Raw genomic sequence first — 25158 nt, 5'->3', positions numbered from 1 at the left:
AGCAAGTAGGCCCAGTGACAAGGCTGTTGCCACCTGTCATTGCCCGTTCCATACCTGTCTTTTGACCTGTGCAAATGTCTCACCTCTATGACATTTTCCCTAGTCATTCTGTCCAGATGAGATCCCTCTTACTTATTTATGGAAGGGGAGCATGTGCACACTCGTGTGTGTGTGTGTGTGTGTGTGTGTGTGTGTGTGTGTGTGTGTGTGTGTGTGTATGGTGCTCATACATAGGTAAATATTTTCCCCTCCCTCCCTCCTCTTTTCTTTCTCCCATCCTTTCTTTCTCCTCATTTGAAAACATGAAATGTGGATAGTTTGAATGTTTAAAAACAGTGTTATATGTCAGAGTTATATTCCTAATTTTTATGAAGTACAATGTTAGTTAAATGAATGTTCTGGAGGGCTGGAGAGATGGCTCAGCAGTTAAGAGCACTGACTGCTCTACCAGAGGTCCTGAGTTCGATTCCCAGCAACAACATGGTGGCTCACAACCATCTATAATGGGATCTAATGCCCTCTTCTAGTGCATCTGAAGACAGCGACAATGTTCTCATATAAATGAAATGAATAAATAAATCTTAAAAAAAAAAAGAATGTTCTGAGGGAGCCGTGTTACAGTTCTTAGGGGGAGAAAGTATTACTCTCAAGCACTTCCGAGGTCATTTCACTTGCTTTTGCACACATGACCCCAGACCCCAGAGTAGGACCATGCCTCTTAAGATGCCTACCACACAGACACTACAGAGACAGTATAGCTGACCAACCGTGTCTTTGATGTGTGCTTTATCCTCAGAGATCCCATATCGAAGGCCTCCCGTCTAAGGGCCCCACACCCCCCTGGTTGGTAAGTGGAACTCATTCTATTCCTGTTTGTTTGTTTAATTTGTTTGATATTTTGATTTAGTTTTTGTTTTGAGACAGGGTTTTTTATGCAGTGCTGGCTATTCTAGAACTCACTCTGTAAAACAGGCTGGCCTTGATCTGGGTACCTCTGCCTCCTGAGTGCTGGGATCAAAAGTGTGCACCACCACTGCCCGGCTTAAGTGAAAGTTCCTTAATCTCGGGCCCATATTCTCTGGTTCTGTCGAACTACTAAGAACAATGCCAGAATAAGTGTGTTGTCCTGTTCTTTAAAAAACAGATGAGCCGGGGACTGGAGAGGTGGCTCAGCAGTTAAGAGCACTGACTGCTCTTCCGAAGGTCCTAAGTTCAAATCCCAGCAACCACGTGGTGGCTCATAACCATCCGTAATGAGATCTGATGCCCTCTTCTGGAGTGTCTGAAGACGGCCATAGTGTATTTACATATAATAAATAAATAAATATTTTAAAAAAACAAAACAAAACAGATGAGCCAGGTGGTGGTGGCGCACACTTTTAATCCCAGCACTCGGGAGGCAGAGACAGGGGGATTTCTGAATTCGAGGCCAATTTGGTCTACAGAGTGAATTCCCAGGACAGCAAGGACTATACAGAGAGACCCTGTCTCGAAAAACTACAAAAAAAAAAAAAAAAAAGATGAGCCAGGTGGTGGTGCACACTTTTAATTCTACACAGAGAAACCCTGCCTCGAAAAACCAATTAATAAAGAAATAAATAAAGAAGAAGAAGGAAAGAAAAGACCTATGTCAATCATCCTTTCCTCCATTCTTCCACCTAGGTGGATATAAAGTACCTCTCACCACTGCTGCTGGCTTATGAAGACAGAATGAAAGAGAAGGACAAACTCAGCTCCACCCTGGAGGTAAGTGGGCAGGTGTCTCAGAGACAAGCTATATCAAGTGAGACCTCTCAGACAACAGAAACAACTGAAAGGTAAATGTGCCTAATGCTGTTGAAGGAAGGAGGGGCGTGTTGGGAGGCAGGGAGGAAAAGAGGGAGGGAAGTAAGGTGGGAGGAAGGAAGGAGTCTTTGTCAGAGCATGATAGGTGGGCGGTGCTAGGAGGAGGGGCCTGCAGGGGTGCAGAGGGCCTGCAGGGATGCAGAGGGTCTGCAGGGATGCACAGGCATCCTCAGGGATGTGGTGAGGTCTGCAGGGATGTGGTGGGGTCTGCAGGGATGCGGTGGGCTCTGCAGGGTTACGGTGGGGTCTGTAGAGATGTGACTTTGTGAAGTGGTGGTTTGGGAGAGGTAGCCCTATGCTAGTGGAGATCTTGAAATGCAAAGGAGGAGCAGTGGTAGAGCATTATCTCTGCCTCTGCGTCTGTGGACACCACTACCAGCACAGATGCTGGGCAAGCAGAGATTATATCCTGAGCATTTTAGGGAAACTTAAAACACCTGGGTCCCAGGAAGCCCTGACCCTAGAGGTGTATCATGATCAGGTTGTTGGCAGTGTTAGGAACAAGATTTATACATTTCTGTTCATCTAGTTCCTGAGAATGCCAACCATTCCGACTGTAAATGAAGCAGGCCTGGCATCATCTACAACCTGGACCCTCCATGCCTCACACACACTGCTGAGGTCTTTTGTATAGGGCCAAATAGGTCTCTGTATTAGAAGGATCCAGGGAGAGAAGATTGGTCTTTAGGGGTCCCTGAGTGGGACAGGTCCTTTAAAAAGTCCAACAAGCTCATCTTCAGTCATGCATTCCACTACCTGCTCCAACCCATGAACCTTAAGGTCTATTAGCAGACATTGGGTTTTTAAAAACATTTATTATGTATACAGAGCTCTGCCTGCGTGTATGACTACACATCAGAAAACGGCATCAGATCCCATTACACATGGTTGTGAGCCACCCTGTGGTTGCTGGGAATTGAACTCACGACCTCTGGAAGAGCAGTCAGTGCTCTTAACCTCTGGACCATCATCACTCCACCCCCCTGGACTTTGGATTTTTAAGAGCATAAATTATCTTGAATTCACTGATGAAAAATCAATAATAAAATTTCCATTTGGATGTTCTTTTAAAATCAGGGTTGTCCCACCTTTTCTATAAGGACCGGTTAATAAACATTGCAGGCTTTGTGGGCTAGGTAGTTTCTGTGCACAGATAGATGCTCAGTGTGCTGTTGTAGCAGGTCAGCGGCCCTAGCTGGCATGCCAGTGATAGGTGGGACTGTGTTCCAGTAAAACTCAATAAAAAACAAACAGCTGTCCCGATGGCCTCGGCTCGCCAAGACGTAAACAGACAAACAAGCAAGCGAATAGCCAGGTAGACTGCAGGCGGCAACCAAGTATGTCCCGGAGTGAGGCGGGAGGAGGGGAAGGTGCAGGCAGGCCACTGTGAGAGATAAATCCTGGGGATGTAGCTCCTGCCCAGTGTGCACACAGCCGAGGTTCATCCCAGCCCTGCAAACTGGTGAACAGGAGGCTGTTTCAGTGCATTCCTGAAGAAGTGTGGACACCAAGGTCTGCACAAGTCACCAAGTGCCAGCCCAGGTCGGGAGCCCATATCTGCCAAGCTGCAGGCATCAGGGGTCTGGAGCTGGGGTGGCGGGGGGTGGGGGGGGTGACTCCTGCACACAGACAAGGCTGGGAAACTTTCACTAACACCCTTACTTACCCACTCACAGAGGCTTTTGTCTAGGACCAAAGGACCTAAAATTCTTTTTAACATAAAACTGCAATTTACTTATGGAGCAAAGTACAGGACAGTCAGGATTACACAGAGAATCCCTGTTTTTAAAAACAAGCAAGTGAAAAACAAAGGGCTGGAGAGATGGCACAGTAAGAGCCGTGAACCCAGAGGTCCTGAGTTCAATTCCCAGCAACCACATGGTGGCTCACAACCATCTGCAATGGGGTCTGATGATTCTCTTCAGGTGTGTCTGGTATGTCCTCATATACATAAAATAAATCTTTAAACAAAACAAAACAAACAACCACAAAATCCTTTCAGTTTGCCCTCTAAAGTCTAAACAGAGAAAACCTTCCAGTCTCCGGCCTTGATTTATTTTATCCTTCCTTCCTTTAACTTTTTGAAGTATTTGACACTTAGAGCAAAATGACGTCATTAGTAGTCGACTACATAAAACCCAAAGTTCTTTGTTCCAGTGCACAGTGACACTGGGGTGACTTCAAGGTTCCCTCAGGAATGGATCTCCTGAGGGCGCGTGGGGAAGGGCTCTCTGCCCTCCGCCTGCTGAGCAGACGCATCACTGCTGAGACGTGTGGGTGGGTGTGACGATATCCATGCTTCTCATTTCAGGAGGAAATGAAAACCTTTAGGCTGCGAGTTCAGGAAGTTGTGAAGGAAAATGAAGACTTGCACCAAGAGTTAACTAAGAGAAGCACTGTCACCATCGAGGAATGGCAAGTGGCGTCACTGACTTCTAGCATAACAGAAATGCACTTTTTTCCCCCTTTGGTTTTTCAAGACAGGGTTTCTCTGTGTAGCCCTGGCTGTCCTGGAACTCGTTCTGTAGACCAGACTGGCCTCAAACTCAGAAATCCACCTGCCTCTGCCTCCCAGAGTGGTGGATTACAAGCGTGCGCCACCACCGCCCGACTTTCCTGGCTTATTCTTAGTATTTATTACTTTCTTTAATTTATCATCCCACCCCACATCTGGATCCATGCCCTTTCTGTCTTTCAGAGATAACAACAAAACATTATTATTATTTTTTAATGGCCTCACTGGTAGTCCAGACTGGCCTGTGGCAGAGCTCCTCCTGCCTCAGTTTCGTAAGAGCTGAGACTCTAGGCTAGCTTCCATACCTGGGGGTTTGCTGTTGTTGGTTTTTAAAGGTTGTTTATTTATTTAGTTTTTTAAAAGCTTTTAAAATGTGCGCAGTTATTTTGTCTGCATACCATGTGAGTACCTGGTGTCCTGGGAGACAAGAAGTGAACATCAGATGCCCTGGAACTAGAATTACAGATGGCAGTGAGCTGCTATGTAGGTGCTGGGAATCGAACCCAAGACCTCTAGAAGAGCAGTCAGTGCTCCTGACTCTAGCCCTTTATTTTTACCTCTTGGGAAATCCGAGTCTCAATGTTGTCTAGATTTGCCCTCAAGACCTGGGCTCAAGCAATCTCCCTGCCTCAGCCTCAGGAATTCTGGGACTTGTAAGTGTGGCTACCGTAAGCAGCAACTACTGATTGTGAATGAATAGTTTCAAGGTGAAAACAGGACCTTCCAGTGTCTTATGGATTGCAGAGCAATTATTTGGGTGCAGGGATTGGATGCTTCAGAGTAGGAAGCAAACTGGCCATTTTGAGGCCATCTCACCTGAGTATCATGCACAAGGCAGTCTCCCTCTGCCTGTATATGGATGTCAATTGTCACTGCATGCAGTAGCTGATGTGTCCGTCACTCAGGCAACATTTTGTCACTTGCACACGCCCAGGGGGTGACTCTTACTGTGGCATAGTTCTGTGATCTCTCAAACCCGAGGACAGTGCTTAATCTCTCGAACCAATTGCAGGAGGCAGCTTCAGACTCAAGCAGAGCTGGTTCTAGATGAGAACAAGTTGTTGATCGAGCAGTTGGAGATCCAGCAAGCCAAAGCCAGGGACACTCACCAGGCGCACCTCCAGGACGGTGAGTGACCGGGGTGGCCTGGAAACCAGGCAGGGCGGCATAGTCCAGAATCGTGGGATGGCGCAGCCACTGCATTCTTGCAGTTGGTCTGCAGTCAGCCCATGTGTTCTCAGACCCCTCGTAGGGTCAACCAAAGTGCCTTTCGCGTAGGATCGCTCCTGAGAGTTAAAGGGTTACAGAATGAAGCTTTTGAAACAACCCAGCGTCTCCTTTCTCCAGATGTTTATTAACTGCAGAAGAAAGTAGAACTTTTCTGTTTCCCATTCCCCAGCGTTTCGCACCCTCTGCATGCAAACAGGCACTTTTGCATTGAGTGGCAGCCAGTCTATGTCACTGTTCTATTGCTGTGAAGAGACATTGAGACCAAGGCAACTCTTTTTTTTGTTTTGTTTTGTTTTTGTTTTTTGGGGTTTTTTTGGATTTGGTTTTTTTGAGACGTTTTTTGGTTTTTTGAGAGTTTCTCTGTGTAACCCTGGCTGTCCTGGAACTCACTCTGTAGACCAGGCTGGCCTCGAACCCAGAAATCCACCTGCCTCTGCCTCCCAGAGTGCTGGGATTACAGGCGTGCACCACCACTGCCTGGCTCCCCAAGGCAATTCTTATAAAAGAACATGTGTAATTGAAGGCTGGCTTACAGTCATCATCATGGTGGGAAGCAAGGTGGCACGCACGTGGTGCTAAAGCAGTAGCTGAGAGCTTTATGACCTGATTCACAGGCAGGCAGACAGACAGACAGACAGACAGACAGACAGAGGCAGAGAGAGGCTGGGCCAGCATGGACTTTTGAAACCTCAAAGTTGACACCTCCTAATCCTTCTAATCCTTTCAGATAGTGTGACTCCCTGGGGGCTAAGCATTCAAACATGTGGGCCTCTGGTGCGTTTGTATTCAGATCACCAGACATCCCTAGCCCTAGGGTTCTGACACAGGGTCTGCTCTGTAGTCCAGGTTGGCTCAGAATGTGCCATCGAGCCCAGAGTGCCTCTGAAATCACAGCCCTTCTCCCACCTATACCTCCCCAGTGCAAGGATAGCAGGTGTGTACCACCCTTCCCCGGGCTAAGGACATCAGAAGTTAAGTCTCTGTGGTTCTCCAGGTCTTCCCATGAGGATCCCTTCTCCCAGTGTGTCTCTTCCTATAGCCACTATAGCAATGACAATGGTCTTCACAGTGAGCCAAGTCAAGAGATTTTTTTTCTCTTGCTTTGATTAAAACCAAATATGAGCCCCCCTCAATAGTGGCACACTCCCCCCCCCCCTTTACTCCTTTAAGACGGGAGCCACAGGACAGGAGTCTTAAACAGGCTGTCTTGCCCCATCCCTATGAGCCTCCCTATTTCTTCTGCTGTGCAGACACTGAAGAGGTCACCACCGGCCTCTGTTGCAGCCAAAGCTACTGAGCCTGGTTCCAGCACCTGGCAACCAAGCTGTGTTCACAGAGTCCCGAGGGAAGTCCCTCTGCAAACTTGCTACAGGAGCCCTGGAGGCCCAGGTCCTCTGACCTGTAACTGCGCCCACTCACCACGTTCTTTTCAGTTTCCTGGACTAGCCTCACTCTGTTCTACTCCGAACTGTCCGAGTGGAGGGTTTAGAGCTTTACCCGTTGTGTTTCCCAGCGGCAGTGTCATGGTGTGCCCAGGGACTATCTCATTACTGCGGTGTGTTTGTATGCTCATACTGAAATTCTCTCGGTTACAGACAGGTCATGACACATGCTTGCACATCTATGTATGATTTGACACTGAAGTCTTTAGGAAGTGAGTTCCTTTATGGTTAGATTCATGCCTCATTAAATATTGCAGGAAGCCATAGAAAAGTCTTAAGGTACCCAGATGGGATGGGCTACAGGCAGATAAACAGACAGGAACACACACACACACACACACACACACACATACCACACACATACACTGGATACCTAAATACATAAACTTACAAGTCCTTATATAAAATGCTGTAGTATCCACAAAAAAACCTACACAGATCCTCCCGTAAGCCAAAAATCAGCTCTAGATTAGTTATAAAGCCCAGCATGATTTGACTGCTCTGTAAATAATCAGGACATGTTGTCTAGGTTAGCATGATAAAGAATAATCTGTATATGTTTTATATAGATGCAGGTTCCACCCCGTACCCCCCACCCCCCACCCCCGCCTCTCTTTCTGTGTGTGTGTGTGTGTGTATGTAATCTAGAAGATAGATAGCCTTGGGTATCATTGCTTACAAGCTTATTTCTTGAGACAGTGTCTCTCACTGACTTCAAGCTTATCTGTCTGGTGATCCCCCTGCCTCAGTGCTGGGATTACAAGTGTGCACCTGGCTTTTACATGCCTGGCTTTCTTTCATGGGTTCTCATACATGCAAGAGAAGCACTTTACCTGAGCTATGTCATCATCCCCAGATGCAAATATTCCCTTCAATTATTTCCAGTCCACAATTGATTGAATCAGCTGTGAAACCTACAGATGTGGAGAGTTGGTGTCATGTGTATGAATTTTAATGTCATGTTAACTGAATGCTTAACACAGGGAAAATAATCTCTGTGTATAAGGCTTTAGAATTATCTTAAAATTCTCCAGAGGATTTTTTTTTTTACAGTTTTTTTTCTTTTATCAGGTTTGTTTGCTTGTTTTTTGTTTTGTTTGTTTGGTTTTTGTTTTTAAACAAAGTCTATGTGGCCTCAAAAGTTACTGTTTAGCTAAGAATGAACTTGAGTCTCTGATCCTCCTGCCTCTGCCTCCCAAATCCTGGATGGCAGCTGTGCTCTCCTAAGTCCCCTTGTTCTGTTTGTCTTTGTGTGCAGTGCTGGGATTGAACCCAGGACTCCATGCATTCAGGACAAGCCTTTAGCAGCTGAGCTACATCTCGAGCATTGAAAGAGCATTTTTGTAAGATGACTGATTTTTTTTTTTAAATTAATCTAGGGCTTATGTAAGCTAGGCACACACCGTAGCGTTGAGCTAGATCCCTACCTCCTTTTTTGTTGTTGTTGGTTTGGATTTTGTTTTGTTTTTTGTTTTTTCAAGATAGAACTTTTCTGTGTAGCCCTGGATGTCCTTAAACTCGCTTTGTAGACCAGGCTGGCCTCATACGCAGAGATATAACCCATCACAGCCTGCCTTCTCTCTTCTTTCTCCAACCACCTCCCCCTATTTAAAAAAACAGGATATTTTTTTAAGATTTATTTATTTTATGTATGTCACTGTATACTGTATACATGCACTGTATACTGTATATATGCACTGTGTACTGTATACATGCACTGTAGCTGTCTTCAGACAGACCAGAAGAAGGCACTGGATCCCATTACAGATGGTTGTGAGCCACCATGTGGTTGCTGGGAATTGAACTCAGAACCTCTGGAAGAGCAGTCAGTGCTCTTAACCACTTAGCCATCTCTCCAGCCCCCCCTTCTTTTTTAAAGGCAGGTTTTAGAGATAGGCTCTCACTATGTGGCCTAGCCTAGCCAGAGCTCATGATCCTCCTGCCTCAGACCCTGAGTGCACCACCACACCTGTCTATTACTTATATTTGATCAGTCTTCTGCGCCAAGTCCTTATCTTGTTCCTTTCCAGTTTCTAAGCTGACTAAACAACTTGTGCTCCTGGAGGCGAAGACTCAGGGGCAGGAAAAGCAGCTCGTGGAAAGCAAGGAGCAGCTGGAGGGCCTGCAGGCCAGATGCCGAGAGCTGGAAACACAGCTGGATGGCAAGATCGCAGTGGACGTGCATACCTCCATTGTCAATGAACTCAAAAGGTGAGCCAAGCTTGTGTGAGCCCGCCACGTGATCCGCACAGAGTGGACAGAGGTCGCACAGCTTCTGCTTTATCTCTGTTCTGTTGTTGCTGCTCTTCATTTTTGGGGGTCTGCCAGGGCCTGGGATCTGGCCGCCAGTCATCTGCTTCCTTTTTGTCCCTCTTGATTTCAGGTGAGTGCCCTGCACCCATGGGGCACTGTGCACACGCGTGTGCCTCTGTACCTATGTGTCTGCCATTTCTCGTCTTTCAGCCAGTTGCAAAAGGAAGAAGAGAAAGACAGTGCTGAGATGGAGGAGCTGATGGCAAAGCTGACAGCCCTCCAGGTGCAGAAGAAGAGCCTGCTTCTGGAGAAGAGCAGCTGGGCCGCCAGGAACAGAGCGCTAGAGGTGGAGCTGGAGCGCACACGCAAGGCCAACAGGTACGTGTGTGTGTGTGTGTGTGTGTGATGCTTGAAAAGCATTTCATTTCCTTTTTATCTGCATTTTATTTTCCTTATCTTTTGTTTCTCCGATGGGGGCAATAAAATGGAAAATAATAACCAAAGAGCCAGGTATCAGAATATCAGTATAGCAAAAGCTAAAAGCTTTTCTGTGGACCTGTAGTTCTCACGTCTGTGGTTCAGATAGTGATAACCACATGGCAGCCCTGGGCTCTAGATGTCTCCTGACCTCACACCAAAGCCTATTTTCCTGTTACTGCATCCCAGTCTCCTTTCTTTTTACTTTTTTGCTTTTAATACATAATACATTAATTTATGTATTTATGTATTTATTCACTTATTTATTATTTTTGGAGTATCTTATTTTTTGATAATGCTATGTATTTGTGAGTATATATACATATATGTATATATGTGTGTTTGTATATATGTGTATATACACATATATGTATGTGTGTGTGTGTATATGTATTTGGATTTGTTTGTTTGTTTGTTTGTTTGTTTGTTTTGAGACAGGGTTTCTCTGTGTAGCCCTGGCTGTCCTGGAACTCACTCTATAGACCAGGCTAGCCTCGAACTCTAATTTTGTATACATATATTCACTCTGCCCAAGCCTATGCTCACAGGGTTGTTTTTTTTCCCCCACCACTGGGGGGCCCTCTGCAGGAGATACCAAAAGAAAATTGATGTCCTCAGAAAGCAAGTAGAAAAAGCCATGGGGAAGGAGATGTCTGCTCACCAGTACCTGGCAAACCTGGTGGGCTTGGCAGAGAATGTCACCAAGGAGCGAGACAGTCTTAAGTATTTGGTGAGTTTCCTCAAAGTTATGTAAACTTAAGCTTCATATACAAAAGTAACTTTAAGACTATTTTTTTTTAAGATTTATTTATTTATTATATGTAAGTACACTGTAGCTGTCTTCAGACACTCCAGAAGAGGGAGTCAGATCCCATTACAGATGGTTGTGAGCCACCATGTGGTTGCTGGGATTTGAACTCAGGACCTTTGGAAGAGCAGTCGGTGCTCTTAACCACTGAGCAATCTCTCTAGCCCTTAAGACTATTTTTTAGCAAATCTCTATCTATATAGAAAAAAACCTTAATGTCTTTGTATAGTAACCACACTTCAAAATTCTCCAAAATTTTATCTTTTAACCATGGGCAAGAATTATTTATTTATTTATTTTGAGGCAAAGTATTGCTGCCTAGCCTAGGCTGGCCTCAAACTTGTGATCCTCCTGCTATAGCCTCCCAAATACTGGGATTATAGCATAAGCAAAACACGTTTTAAAGAAAATCAGCCAGAAATTCTAAATAATAGCAAACATTATTTTAGAAAGTAAACTATGTGGTGCTCATATCTGTCACACATGTCATGTGTGTCACACAGCAGCGGAGCGAGGCATCTGTGCGTCCCCTTCAGCCACCTCCTGAGCACTTCCCACCTGCACACTTGTCCCAACAGTCACAGGCAGTGCTGGGGGTGCAGCGCAGCCTTCAGTGCGTGCCCCAGGTGTGCAGGGCCCTGGGTTTGACCTCCAGCACTGAGGGAGGGCTGGAGCAAGCTTCCTGGAGACGTGCAGAGATCACCTCAGGGGTAGGAGCAGGGAAGGAATTATGTCAGTGTGTGCCCCATCCTGGGTTTGGTTCCCAGCACCAAGGGAGGGCTAGAGCAAGCCTCCGGCATTAGGTAGCAATCACCCCAGGTGTGGCAGCAGGGAAGGGAATTAAGTCGCTTATCGGTGTCCTAGATGCTGGAGAAGCGCCCAGCCAGCCAGAACCTGGCACGGTTCTAGACACTTCCACACTGATTCAAAAAAGATGTCCGCAGCAGATTGTGTGGTCGGAGAAGACAGCTGCTCTCTGTGTCAAGCCATGTGCGTTCAGAAAGGTCTGGTAGAGTCCCCCAAGCTCTGACAGTGAGTTGCCTCCGAGGGGTGGACTTGCAGGTGACGTTTCTTACCAAGCCTTCTTACTCATTTGAATTTTCTCTTCCATGTGTTTTGGACATATAGCACTCCCCTGCGTATAAGCATGCATGGGTTTTCTACGTCTCAGTTGCCGGCATGTCAAATTAGAAGGCGGAGGTTAATGAGTGTCTTGACTCAGGAGGTGGGGTGGGGGACTGGAAAAGTGGGGGAAGTTCCTTCCCGGGCAGTGGGCAGAGGTCTTAGCCCTTGCTTGTAGAAGAAGTAGTAGAGGGGAGTTGAGGGGGTGTTGCTACTTACTTAATAAAATGAATGCTAATGGGACGTGTCTTGATATTGTCTGTACTCAATGTCACAAAGCATTCTTCACAACATGACAAGTCTCATTGAACATTACTAGTGATTTTAAAATGTAATTGATTATGGTTATGGTTTTGTGTGTGTGTGTGAGTGTCCATATGTGGCAGTCAGGTAATAGTTTCTCTCTTCCACTGGGTCCCCACTGAGCCATCTCATGGGCCCCATCACAGGCGATTTCTAAGTGCCTCCTGACTGACCCAGTGTGATAGAACTTTGAAGTCACTCACATTTGATTCTGGCTTCTCCTGAAAAGTTGCTGTCCCGGTCACTGTTCTGAATGTGCTGGTGTTTCCTGTCACCGCACCAAGCGCCCCTTCCCTCCCCTTGTCCACTGGGCTGCTGAGATGGTAAAAACCTGTTGGAAGGTGCAGAGCAAAACTGCCCATCTGAAGTAGCTTCCAGCCCTCCACACAGGGCCACCCTGGATCTAAATCCCCGTCTCTGGGGCAGCACACGTGGGGACCTGTCCCTGGGGTCCGATGCCCAGGCTTTTGTGGTGCAGTGGAGATGTTTCTGACGTCAAACGGCCCCTCTTCAGGCCCACACTTCAGCTTTGCAGACGGGGCATGGAAACACGATGGAAGCTACATATTCTGTGTATAAATGTTTAAAAGTTGTGAATTTAGCCAACTCTGTAATGCCTGCGAGCCAGACCACTGCATCAGGACTGGACGTGGGCAGAGGTGCTGTCCCATGCCTGGCTCTGCTCTCAGTAGGACCTCTGGTATCCAGGACGGGGCAGGGCACTGGGGGGAAACTGGCTTCCCTGCTGGTCACATCACTCCTGGCCTCCTGGGTCTCTTGACCCTCCCAGCCTTTAGGGAAGGCTTCCGCTCAGCTACAGGTAGTGACTTCAGACGTCAGGGTCACGTGGCTGCATCTCCCCATTTGTTTTCATCTACTCCCATTTACACCTTTCTGAGGGAGACGTGGTAGTCTAAGGACAGACAGACGTGGTAATTGCCAATTGGATGCTGCTTCTTGTGTCTGGGGAAAGTTGTTTAAGTTTCTCTGTCAGATCCTTCCTTTCTAGAAAATTCAGCTGCTACCCCTAGGCTGCCTCAGGAGGAAGGCGTCCCTCACCATAGCAACGGAAGCCCTTAATGGTGTGAGGGAGCTTGTTTCCCATCGGGGTACCAGTGCAGATTGCTTGGTTTTAGATGACGTCCCTCTTGGATATACTGTCTGCCATGCTGGTCTGTGTTTATAGTATTCCCTGATGTTTTGTTGTGATCACGTTAGCTAAGATACAAGCTTGCCTCTATCACCGCTCAGAGTCCTTGAGCACCACTGAAGGAGCCCTGCCCAAAGCTGCTTATGGACTCAAGGGTGTGCTTGTGTATGGTTTCAGAGTCCATGATGGCAGCCAGGGCAGGAAGCTGGGAGTTCACATCCCACCCCCACACAGGAGGCAGAGTGTGAACTGGAGTGGGGTGAGACCTCACACCCGGTGACATACTTCCTGCAGCAAGGCTCCACCTCCTAAAGGTTCCATACCTTCCCCAACTAGGGACCAAGTTCAAATCCCCAGGCCTGTGGGGGATTGCTTCTCATTCAGACCACCACAGGAGTGATATGTCCACCAGGAGGGAGCAGTGTTCCGAAGCTCCAAACAGCCAGGGCTGAGGGGCCCCAGATCTGCCTTTGCTACCCAGGAGGGATGCCAGGCCCAGTGTGGTCTTCTCTCCTTCCTGGCCCTTAACCCTTGTCCAAGCTCTGCCCTCAGCCCCTCAGGGAGTGAGGGGCCGAAAGTGGAGTGGGACAGGCAGAATTAGAGTTAGACAGAGTGGAGCTTGTATGTGTGTGTGTATGTGTGTGTGTGTGTGTGTGTGCGCACACGCACACACACACACGCATCTAGGGATTGAACCCAGGGCCTCACAAGTGCCAGGCAAGTGCAGTGACAACGGGTTACAATCAGAGCAGTTCCTAGGACTTTCTGTGTTTGCTAAAGTAATGTTTGTGTTTGCCCCCTCCTCAGGCTCAGTGTTTAGAGAGCGAGAAGCACGGGGTCCTCAACAAAATCCTAAAAGGCAACATCCGCCTGGGCAAGCTGGAGGAGAGGGTGAAGGTAAGGGATCGCGCCTTCCCGTGGGAAACGAGCTGCCGGAGGCCGAGTCTGTGTGTGCCGTGTCCGCCTGTGCAAGGCGAAAAGCCTTTGCTGGCAGACAGCGCCTCTACCGCCTTAAATAACCTGTGGTTTGCTGCACAGGAAAGCACCATGCAGTCAGGAAATTCGAGAAGTCTGTAGGCTCTGTGGTTAAGTGATGTCACTGCAAAGAATAATGTTTTTTTTTTTAAGTTGTTGGGTTTTTTTTTTTTTTTTTTAAAAAAACAATCTGGAAATATAAAAGCTATATACAATTTCAAAAAGAGAGAGATGGTCTTTATTTTTATTTTATGTGAATGAGTGTTCACTTGAGTGTGTGTGTATGTGTTCCATATGTGTGCCTGCACTACACAGGTCAGAGACAGCAGATCCCCCGGGACTCTGGAATGGCTGAGAGCCACGTGGGTTCTAGGACCCAAAGGAGCAGGAGGAGCGGCCTGTGCTCCTAACCACTGACCCATCTCTTTAGTCTATCAAATGTATCTTTTATCATTTTTATTTTATTTTATTTTTTGGCTTTTGAGACAGCCTCTGTGTAGTCCTGACTATCCTGTAACTCTCTTTATAGATCAGGCTGGCCTTGAATTCAGAATTTCTCCTGCCTCTACCTACCTCCCAAGTACTGGGATTAAAGGTGTGACCCACCACCACCCAGCCTTTTTTTTTTATTTTAATTTTTATGTGTTTGAATAACTTGTCTGTATATATGTTTTTCCATCATGTGGGGGTCTGATCTTCTGAAATTTAGGCTAAGAGTGGTTGTCAGCCACCATGTGGGTGTTAGGAATTAAACTCAGGTCCTTTGCTTGAGCAGCATGTGTTCTTAGCTGCGAAGCCACCCCTCCAGTCCCAAGACTTATTTTTAAAACTTCCTTGGGTTTAGTATCTATGTGTCTGAGGCATGTATGCCTTGGTTGCATGCAGTACGTGTGGGTGTCATATGACAACATTGTAGACTTCGTTCTTTCCTTCTAGCTTTAAGCAGGTTTCCTGGGATCAAAACTCAGGCTCCAGGCATCAGGCAACAAGCATCTTTATCCACAGAATCACCTCATCAGCCCCTCTGGTCACTTTTAGAACTGATGTCAGAGATTTAGATACATAACAGCCAGAGAATTGACATCCTAAAGTAATCCTAATGATCAGATGGTTAAAGCACTGCAGAAATGGCTCAGTGCTTAGGAACCTTCGCTGTTACACGCAAGGCCTAGCGGATGCTTGAGGGCCCGAGTCTCAGTGGGTGGGAGGTGACGAGCCAAGCTCTTACCTCCTCGTGGTTGCTGTAGATCAGACCCCAAACCTTTTGTATGTAGGCAGGCACTGTGCCACTGAGCTGCGCCCCAGCCCTCGCTGAGTTCGTAGGTGAGGCAGTTCTGATAGTGTGGAGCAGTGTCGACAGTGGGCATTCTTGCTTAAGTTGCCCGTTGAGGAAAGGATTGTCCATGAGAAGCACAGATGTGGGGGCTGGGCATGTGGCTCCCTGGGTAGAGCTTGTCTAGCATGCGTGAGACCCTGGGTTTGACTCTCGGCTCTGAATAGAGCTGGATTCGGTGGTGCACACCTGCAGTCCCAACACAGGGTAGGAGGCGGGGACGTGGCGGGCGGAGGCAGAAGGGCCCAAGTTCAGCAGCACCTTGGCCTACACATGGAATTTGAAGCCAACCTGGGCTACATAAGGCTGCGCGAGTTGTATTTCGTTTTGAATTATGTAAGTGTGTTTCTGTATGTGGGAGTGCGCATGTGAGCCCCGGGGCCCTTAGAAATCAGAAGAGAGTATCCGACCCCCTGGAGCCGGAGGTACTGCGGTTGTGAGCTGCCTGCATGGGTGATGGGAGCTGAACTTGGGTTCTCTGTAAGTACTTGTTCTTAACCACCGAGCCATTGCTCAGGTTTTTCTCTTTTTTTTATACGCCAAATTCTTTTGTATCACTTTTTAATTTGTTTTCTTGAGTCTGAGTCTCACTGTAGCCAATGTAGCTCCAAACTTGTTTTCACCTGTCTCCCGAGTGCTGGGACAAAGGCACACATCGGCACACCCAACTATACCCATTACAGAGATCAAATCCAGGGCTTGGTGTGAGTGCCCGCCAGGCGCTTACCCAAGCTGCAGCTCTGCCTGCTCCTTCTGCCTTTTTTCTTTTTTTTTAGATTTATTTATTTATTTATTTATTTATTTATTTATTTAATGTATATGAGTTCACTGTAACTGTCTTCAGACACTCCAGAAGAGGGTGTCAGATCCTATTACTGATGGTTGTGAGCCATCAGGTGGTTGCTGGGAATTGAACTCAGGACCTTTGGAAGAACAGTCAGTGCTCTTAACTGCTGAGCCATCTCTCCAGCCTCCCCTTCTGTCTTTTTAAGATTCGGACTTGCCTCCCAGGTCAGTGCTGGCTGAGGCACACTCAGTCAGTGGGTCTGACTTCCAAGAGGCCACATCCCTTGTTCACCGAGTCCCTCCTCTGCAGGGGTACAAGAAGCAGGCAGCGCTGAAGCTGGGGGACATCCACCACCGCCTGAGGGAGCAGCAGGAGGACTTTGCTGGCAAGGCAGCTCAGTACCAGCAGGAGGTGCAGCACCTGCACCGGATGCTGCAGGAGAAGCAGGATGTCCTGGACAAGGCGCTGCAGCAGAAAAGGTAAGAGCGGGAGCATTGCACGGGAGCACCCCTGGAAGAGCACCTCGGTGGCCTTCTCTGTCAGTCAGCACTGACAACTGTTCCTTTGAGCAGGGCCTCTCCCTAATCCAGCCAGCCAGCCCCATGATCCCATCTTTTGCCATCCTAGGAGTTCGGGTTATAAGGGTGTTTTGGGTGCCTGGTTTATTACTTGGGGCTGGGATTTAAACTCCAACCCTTATGATTACACAGCAAGTGTTTTTAGTCACTGAGCCATCTCTCCTGTGTGCGCGCATGTGTGGGTGTGTCTGTGTGCATGTGCCTGTGTGCATGTGTCTGTGCGGTGTGTCTGTGTGCATGTGCATGTGTCTATGTGTGGTGTGTCTGTGTGCGTGTGCATGTGTCTGTGTGCGTGTGCATGTGTCTGTGTGTGGTGTGTCCGTGTGTGTGTGCATGTGTCTGTGTGCATGTGCATGTGTGCATGTGCATGTGTGCGTGTATCTCACTGCTTCACAGCATCTTTGTGGAACTCAGGGTCGGTGGCGGTCAGGCGCTCTTGGTACTTTGTTACTTGGTTCCTTTCAGTTTCTAGCTGTTAACTTTCCTGGTTGACGTTTTCAGTGTTTTGTCTGTTTGCTTTGTGCTCAGAGTTTCTATTTAATTCCCTCTTCATCAGTGTTCAGTGTTGGGTTTCCCCAGCCCTGAGGCTTTGCTTCTTTACCCATTGATCTGTTTGTATCTTTGGTAAATCTGTCTTGTCATTTTTTTTTCAAGTAAGTTCGTGGCATTTGCAAAGTTATTGAATGAAAAAAAAGAATATGATTGCTCCTAGGTGTGGTGAAGGAGAAAGTTTATTGTAGATAAAACAGATAGCAGAGCCAGAGGCAGACACATCTGGGAGAGTCCAGGGTGGTCATGACCCTGAGCCATATGAGGAGAGGGGGAAGGGAGGGGGACCAGGTACAGCAGCCAAGAGGGTGAAGGTACAAAAGGGGCCTGGTAACCGAAAAAAGCGGCTGGATTATACGGGGAAGGGCAGCTGAGGAAGGGGACTGGAGAAGTTGAGGTAGGAGCAGGGTCTGCTAGCCACGCCCTGTAACTGTAAGTACTGAGGGATGCTGGGAGAGCCTGGTGGCCAGGTCTGCTCTGATATGTTAATTAAATAAGCACCTGAGCCGTTTGTGTCAAGATTTGAGACTGAACCTTTATATATACATGTTTAAATTTTCTTAATATTCAAGTCATAATCTTACGGTCTCCATGTGACAGTTACATTTTAAAATATGCATAAATTATCTTTTTACTTTATTTCCTTTGGTTGTTGTATTTTAATTGACATGATAATTGGTTCTGTGTGGTCCAGGGAATGATCTACCACAGGCAGACACAGTCTGGAATGGATGAGTTTATTAAGCCTATAGCAAGCCTTGGTAAAGGAGTTAATAGTGGTAAGTGGGTAGGTAGGTAGGTGGGTGGGTAGGTAGGTAGGTGGGTAGGTAGGTAGGTGGGTGGGTAGGTAGGTGAATGGGTACGTGGGTAGGTGGGTAGGTAGGTAGGTGGGTAGGTGGGTAGGTGGGTAGGAAGGTGGGTAGGTAGGTAGACAGATCAGCAGACAGTCAGACATCATATTGGGTGTTCCAAATATGTCTCAGAAACTGAGTGAGGCAGCCAGCCTGAGTCCTGTGCAGGGCAGTCTCCTCGAGGGAGGCTTCCAAGTGAAAGGCCAAACAGCAACAACAGAGATGACATCATCAGGTGCGTGTTCACAGCGTCCTGCGGGGACCAGCTGGGGATGCCGAGGCAGCCAGCTGGAGTTCATGACCTTTCTCTCCATGGCTTGTCTTCTCCATGGCAAGCACTTGTGTATCCTGGGGTGGATGTGGTCACATCTGTTAGAAATGGCTTCCCTTCCAGCTGTTCTCAAGGGCACAGTATTTTCATCCTGGGTTCTTGCTGGTCACATAGTCAAAGGCCAGCCCAGCCCAGTCCAGAGAAGGGACTTGGGAGGACACCTTGAGACTGGTAGGGATGGGTCTGCAATGGGAGTCTCTTCTCCGTGAGCTCTGACAGCGTGTGGTAACTCACCAGTGTAGTGTGCATCTCCTAACCGTGGGTGCAGCTCCGTGGCTGCAGTGGATGCCTGACGCCAGTACACACCGTGAGATCAGCTCACCCTGGTTACACCTGTCACCTCACTGATCTGCGAACCTTCCTGGAGTAAGCACTCTACACCAGGGAGACGTCGACAAGGGACCAGAGCGAGCTCAGCTCCTGAAAGGCCTCCATCCTGGGTGCAGTTTGCATTCCTGTTTATATTCTAAAGCCGCACGGTGGAGTGGGCAAGGAAGATTTTACAGATGTATACAGGGCAGTTGGCAGCTGGCAGTTGTTAAGGGCAACGGCCCATTCTGCTTCTCCGGGTCATTCTGCACTAGGGCACAGGTGAAGTCATGCTTGACAGGCAGTACTTAAAGCAAATCACTAAATAAATCAATGTCTAGTAATTGTTTTTTTCAACCTTATTCTCCTTCAGTATGATTCTTTGTAATGCAACCTTCAAAATCTTCTCCCTGGCCCTCGGACCATAAGCATCCATCACTGGACGTCTTACTGCTTCAGGACTCATACAGGGTGTGTGTGTGTGTGTGTGTGTGTGTGTGTGTGTTTAAGGCTATTGACATTTCTTTTTTAAGAAGTGAATGTGTCTGTGTGTCTGTGTGTACACACATGTGTGCTGGCACATGTGCACGCGTGTGGAGAGCAGAAATTGACATCAGGATCTCCACAGGCACTCTCCCCTGTCTTCTGAGACACGGTCTCAGTGGACCCAGAGCGCTCCAGCTGGCTAGGCTAGTGATCCGCCAGCCCCCACTGCTTCAGCTACTGTTTTCAGACACACCCCCCCGCCCTTTTCTTTTCCAGAAATATGGAAGGTGAGCTTGAAATGGTTCTGGAGTCCACAGCCAAGGAGAACAGAAGGATGCGGGGCCTTCTCCAGGCCACCCTGGAGAGGAGAGGCACACAGCACCTCACAGCCCCTCAGGACACTTGCCTGAGCCGCCTCTCTCAGGGAGACCTGCTGATCGGCCACGATTTCAGCTATGGTGACGTGCAGCTTCCTGTTGCCACCACTCGCCAGAGTCTGGGGGAGTCTGTGGCATAGACCTCCTGTCTGAGGTGTCTGCTTCCTGCAGCCTGGTGGGCGGCCAGTGGACAAGGAGACCCATGGAAGCCACTGAGTGTCATACGCGAGAAAGAAATAAACCCACCCAGGTGTCAAACGCATTTCCATGTTTCTTTTGGCTCTCTCTCTCTCTCTCTCTCTCTCTCTCTCTCTCTCTCCCCCCCCCCCCACTAGGTATTGAACCCAGGGGTCTGCACATGTATGGCACGCAGGCTACTAAGCTGTACCCCAGCCTTACTTTTCCGAGGCAGGGTTTCCCTGAGCAGCCCAGGCTGGCCTTGAATGTTTGATCTTTGTGCCTTTCCTTCCCAAGTGCTGGGTTACAGGAGGGACCCACCACACACCTCTCCATATTTCTCTACTACATGTTTAGTGAGATGCAGCCTCGGGTCACATTGCCCTCAGGATGGCTCTGTGACACCATCATCTCAGCACTCCTAACTGGGCTGCTGAGAAAGGCCTGGAAGAAATGGAGATGCTATACGATGCCTGTCCACTGAGCAGCCAGCAACAGGCACAAGCAGAAAGACTCAGTGGGGTTTAAGCTATGTGACATCTCCTTAGGAGGTGACCTAGCAGATAACTTTGATGTCTTGTCAAAGGGCTTTACACTCACTGTCCCAAAATCCAAAGACAGTAAGGCAAGTGTCATGTTGGGCGGGGCTTGTGAGCTGCAACACTGGAGCACAGCCATTGTCCCCACCCAGAGAATGCCTTTCTCCATTCTTCTACCCTATGCTGCTGCTTCATAAGACATTCGAATGGGGTATCCCCAGGGCCGCACTGTGACCAGGGAAGGGGTCCAGGTGGTACAGTTCCTCTGTGTTGTCCCACTTCCTGCTGGATCTTAGAGGAAACAGGCCATGGGCTGAGCTCACAGCACAGAGATGGGTAAACAAAGCAGACAAAGCAAGGCTGTAGAGGGGCAGACAACCTACGGGACTGGAGAGACCATGGGCACTTCATGGAGGGGCTGGTATGTCCTGACTCTACAGGAGGGAGCTGCGCACAAGCACCCAGGATCAGTACCAGGACCAAGGGGTGCTCTGTGGAGGTGAGCTAGGACTCTGGCAAGGACTTTGTCCATGTCATCCTAGCGATCTGCAAAACAGGAAGCGTTTCTGGGTCCTGATGCACCACTGTAAGACACAGAAGGTGACCTCGGTTTTCATGTTGACCCATGCAGAAGAGTGTAGGGATCAGAAGTGACATCTTAGCTGTGCAATTAAAGAAGTGACAAGCCTGTTTGCTGTTTGTATTGATTGCAATACCGGGCTCTAAGTGCTGCATGGCTGAAAAATGGGGTTCTCTGGCTGTTGTGATTTGGATTGTAAAATGTCTATCAAAGGCTTGGGCAGTCAAAACACCCAGACTCGTAAATTATATATACATATACGCACGTATGTCTCTCTTTGTGTGTGTGTGTGTGTGTGTGCATGTTAACAAAAAGGGAGCAATGGTAATGACAGTGAGGAGTGAGACTGGAGGCAGGGAAGGGAGTCATAGGGTTAACAGGCTCCTCCCATGAGGATTTCCTGGAACCAGTGACAGACATGGCCTGGGCATATCTCAGTGGCAGAGCGTGCCATAGGCCCTTCAGCTTAGTTCCCAGCACAGAATTAGAAGACAGGACCCTGCCTGCTTCTGGTGGCACCTGGATACATGGGCTTGTGTTCCCAACACTTGATGTTGGCTCTCCCTGCTAGCTCTCCGCCAAGTCCCTCACTAACTGATGGTATTAGGGTGACTTATTAAGCGTTGGTGACCCTCTGAGCCTTTGCACACTCCCTATACTTCCCAGGGGCCTGTGGCTGGAATTCAGGTACTACATGAACACACCGTGCCTACATTTCTTACTGCTCTACCTGTCTTGTGCCCCACCCCCAGCAAGTCACAAGTTATTTTGAAGTGACCGTGGGAAGGTTTTGAGATGCATTGAACTTAATGAATAGAGACCTGAACTTAGAAGGTGCTTTTGCTGTGTTCAGATGGCCCGTGTACTTCTCTATGGTTTCATGTGTTCAAGGTTTCATGTGTTCCAGGCATGGCATCATGGAGTGGCCGTATTGGGAGGTGGTGGGGCCTTCAAGAAGTCTTTAAGGCCAGGTAGAGTTATGACACTGGGGGAGGCCATAGGACACTGGCCCCTCCTTCACTGGCTTTCTGGGCAGCTGTGTGGCCTGTTGCCCCCAACCCTCCCACCACCACACACTTATTTTTGCCATTACTGCACTGTGATCCAGCCATGAGGCCTTCACCAAAGCCAAGCTATCACCAGCACCATGCCCTTGAGCCTCCTGCCAGAGCCATCTAGGAGAGCTAGAAAAAGGGATGATTTTCTGAAGATGGCCCATTGTTTTGCATGGCTGCAGTAGATAAACTCTAAAATTGCAAGGCTTTTAGACAGTTCATCTCAGAACTGATTCTTGTTACGTCTTTCCTGATGCTGTTAAACAGCATTATGATTGAGCAGACTTTCTGCAGGTAAATGAAGCTGTACTCTCTTGTAGTAATGCTATATAGACAAATAGATGATTTCTTAATTCCTAATAATGATTCTATAGAACTCTTAAATTTATACAGGTAATTTAGAACCCTCTATGTATGAATGCTCTGTGTTAAAGCTCTGTGAACCTTCATGTGTCATGGGCTAATTGCACTAAGATAGAAAGGCTTGAAATAGATTTATGATCAGGGAAACATTCCTTTTACACTAGCTGTAAACTCATTATAACTAAAGGTCATAAACTTGGTATGGACAATTTATTGTGGGTGCAAGGACATAAGATAAAATACTGACTCGATTTATCTATATAAAACCTCAAAACTGATGAGACACTAGGCAGATGATTTGCCTCTTGATAAAACCATGCTAACCTAAGACATAAGAATTGTTGTTATAAACTCTTTATGAACCTATGGAGCTAGTGACAGGTAGTGAATGTGTAATTAGATAACTAGTCTTAATGGAAACACATGTAAACATATAACTTCTTATTCAATTTATGATTTGAATTTATGTTTGAACTTGTGAACTTTTGAAAAAAGATGCTCAGAATACCATATGACCTTGTATCCTGAAAAAGTACAAGAACCAGTAATGATGATGACAAGAGAGCCAAGCAGAAAGAGGAGAGAAAGACAGACGGACAGACAGACAGAGCGCAGAGAGCAAGCAGGCTTTTTATTACCATGAGACAGGTTTTTTTCTCAACAGCAGGTTTCTTCTTACTGACAAGGACAGGGATTTTTCTTACTAAAAAGGTAGAAGTTTGTTTTTTTTTTTTTTCTGTCTCTAAGCAATAAAGGTTGGAGCTTATTTTTCATCCAGAATGAGTGTATTTTTTCAATGGTGGCACTTGCTCAATGAAACCTGCTTGGGGGAGCTTTTGCTGCATTCATCAAATATCTATAGAAGTATATACACTTACATAGATGTAAATGTAGGTGTATGTATGTAAATATGTGTGAATACTTGTGGAGTGATTGAGACAGGTGGTCAAGCTCACCAAAAACATGTGAATGTGTCTCTCTGTGTGCATAAATGTGTATTTTCTTTCTGCAAGCATGACTTTCTTTTTCTGGTTCACTAAGAGTTAACTGCTCCAAGCCTCTCTCACTGAGCCTTAGCAGGAAATTCTGTACTGAACTCCCCACTGCTGTATAACATATGCTAATTGGCAGAGAAGTTAGTTTATAAATAAGAGCTAGGTTTTCAAGCACAGAGAATTATAAAGTAAATAATAAGAGAGATAAAGAGTTAAATTTCCCCAGCACTTATGAAGCATGGAAGAGTAGTAAAAAGTTAAGTTTTTAGCATAGACCAATAAGAAAGGGCTAAGTCAACAGCACATAAGGGAGCACAGAACAGTAGGAGAGAGTTATGTTCCTTTGTCCCACCTCAGCACCTGTTCTAAGACTAGGCAGGCATAGGGTTCTGATGCTAAGGTCCTGTTCCCCGATTGGTTCTTGATATGACAGTAAAAAGCCATGGGCCAGTTGCTGGGAGAAAGGAATAGGCAGGCCTTTCGGTCCCTGGAGAAAAAGAGACAGATGCAAGTGAGGAAAGGGGTTTGCTATGCTTTGGAAAGAGAAGAACCAAAGGGTCAAGTGAGGTCTTCAGAGGAGAGGGGGAGGAGCAGGCTGTGGCCACTCCTATAGGTGGGTGGTCAGGGAGCAGATGTATCGTAGCAACTGAAGTTTGGGGCAGGTGAGAGGTGCAGAGATAAGACTTGTTTTTTTTCCGTGTGTGTGTGTGTGTGTGTGTGTGTGTGTGTGTGTGTGTGTGTGTTTTGGTTTTTTTTTTCAAGACAGGGTTTCTCTGTATAGCTCTGGCTGTCCTGGAACTCACTCTGTAGACCAGGCTGGCCTCAAACTCAGAAATCCGCCTACCTCTGCCTCCCAAGTGCTGGGATTACAGGCGTGCACCACCACCACCAGGCAAATATTTATTTGTTTGTTTATTTATATTTTGGTTTTTTGAGACAGGGTTTCTCTGTATAGCCTTGGCTATCCTGGAACTCACTCTGTAGACCAGGATGGCCCCGAACTCAGAAATCCACCTGCCTCTGCCTCCCAAGTGCTGGGATTACAGGCGTGCTCCACCACCACCCGATAAAACTATTTTTAAGGGCACACTTTTCCAGGCAGGAGAGAGTAGCACCCAGCAATTGCGTCAGAAGGCAAGTTGGAAATGAGCAACCTGAGTGTGTGTCTTTTATCCGTGGATTCAAGGGAAGCTGGGTCGGGGCTGGTAGCACAGCTTGTTCCCAGAGGTTAGGCAGGGTAGATAAAGCTAAATGCAACAGGCCGGCTACCAGCAAACCTCTAAAATCTCATCAGGTTAGTCTGCGACACATACTTCATTTCAGTAATGCAAAATGGAGGCACACAGATCTGAGGCATCTAATGTTGTCCAGCATCTGAAGTTCCCGTGTCACAAGGAAGAATTGAGTCAAACACAGTTTTCAGAGACATTACAGCAAGCTAGGTGTGGTGATGCATGACTTGAATACCAGCACTTGGCAGGCAGAGGTAATCTGTTGGTTCAAGGCCAGCCTGGACTACACAGTGTATTAATCTCCCTGGGTGAGACTAAGACCACTACCACAATTTTTTAGCCGAATTTGAAACAAGCTTTATAAATACTGGCCAGGACAATGGGCACTGTCCAGGTCCATACCTGGGATTCCTGGAGAATGCCTGCAGATTATGTTAGGTGCTTATGTAGGGGAACCTTACAAGGCTACATACTCCCTGCCTTCATCCAATCATAT

At 47.4% G+C, this 25158-nt stretch overlaps 1 protein-coding gene across 5 annotated transcripts in view; it reads left to right on the top strand.

The window, feature by feature from the left end:
• The window catches only part of Cep89 (centrosomal protein 89), a 47176-nt gene extending 27197 nt beyond the window's left edge, over positions 1 to 19979 (top strand). For 3 of the 5 annotated variants that reach the window (XM_052165463.1, XM_052165455.1, XM_052165451.1), the window contains 10 exons: positions 797 to 847; positions 1663 to 1746; positions 4157 to 4260; positions 5373 to 5488; positions 9063 to 9243; positions 9496 to 9663; positions 10351 to 10492; positions 13953 to 14042; positions 16550 to 16719; positions 19621 to 19979. In XM_052165463.1, coding sequence (XP_052021423.1) covers positions 797 to 847; positions 1663 to 1746; positions 4157 to 4260; positions 5373 to 5488; positions 9063 to 9243; positions 9496 to 9663; positions 10351 to 10492; positions 13953 to 14042; positions 16550 to 16719; positions 19621 to 19861 — 1347 coding nt within the window. In that variant the 3' untranslated portion in view covers positions 19862 to 19979. Of the gene's footprint in view, positions 1 to 796; positions 848 to 1662; positions 1747 to 4156; positions 4261 to 5372; positions 5489 to 9062; positions 9244 to 9495; positions 9664 to 10350; positions 10493 to 11434; positions 11592 to 13952; positions 14043 to 16549; positions 16720 to 19620 lie in introns of those variants that run through there. The other 2 variants (XR_007974645.1, XM_052165472.1) reach the window with 2 other exon arrangements.
• Positions 19980 to 25158: the final 5179 nt, after the last annotated feature.

This window comes from Apodemus sylvaticus, chromosome 1 (genome assembly GCF_947179515.1).
Source record: "Apodemus sylvaticus chromosome 1, mApoSyl1.1, whole genome shotgun sequence".
NCBI classification, from domain to species: Eukaryota; Metazoa; Chordata; class Mammalia; order Rodentia; family Muridae; genus Apodemus; species Apodemus sylvaticus.
The sequence above is the reverse complement of the archived record's forward strand: the minus strand, read 5'-3'. Positions and strand labels throughout refer to the sequence as shown.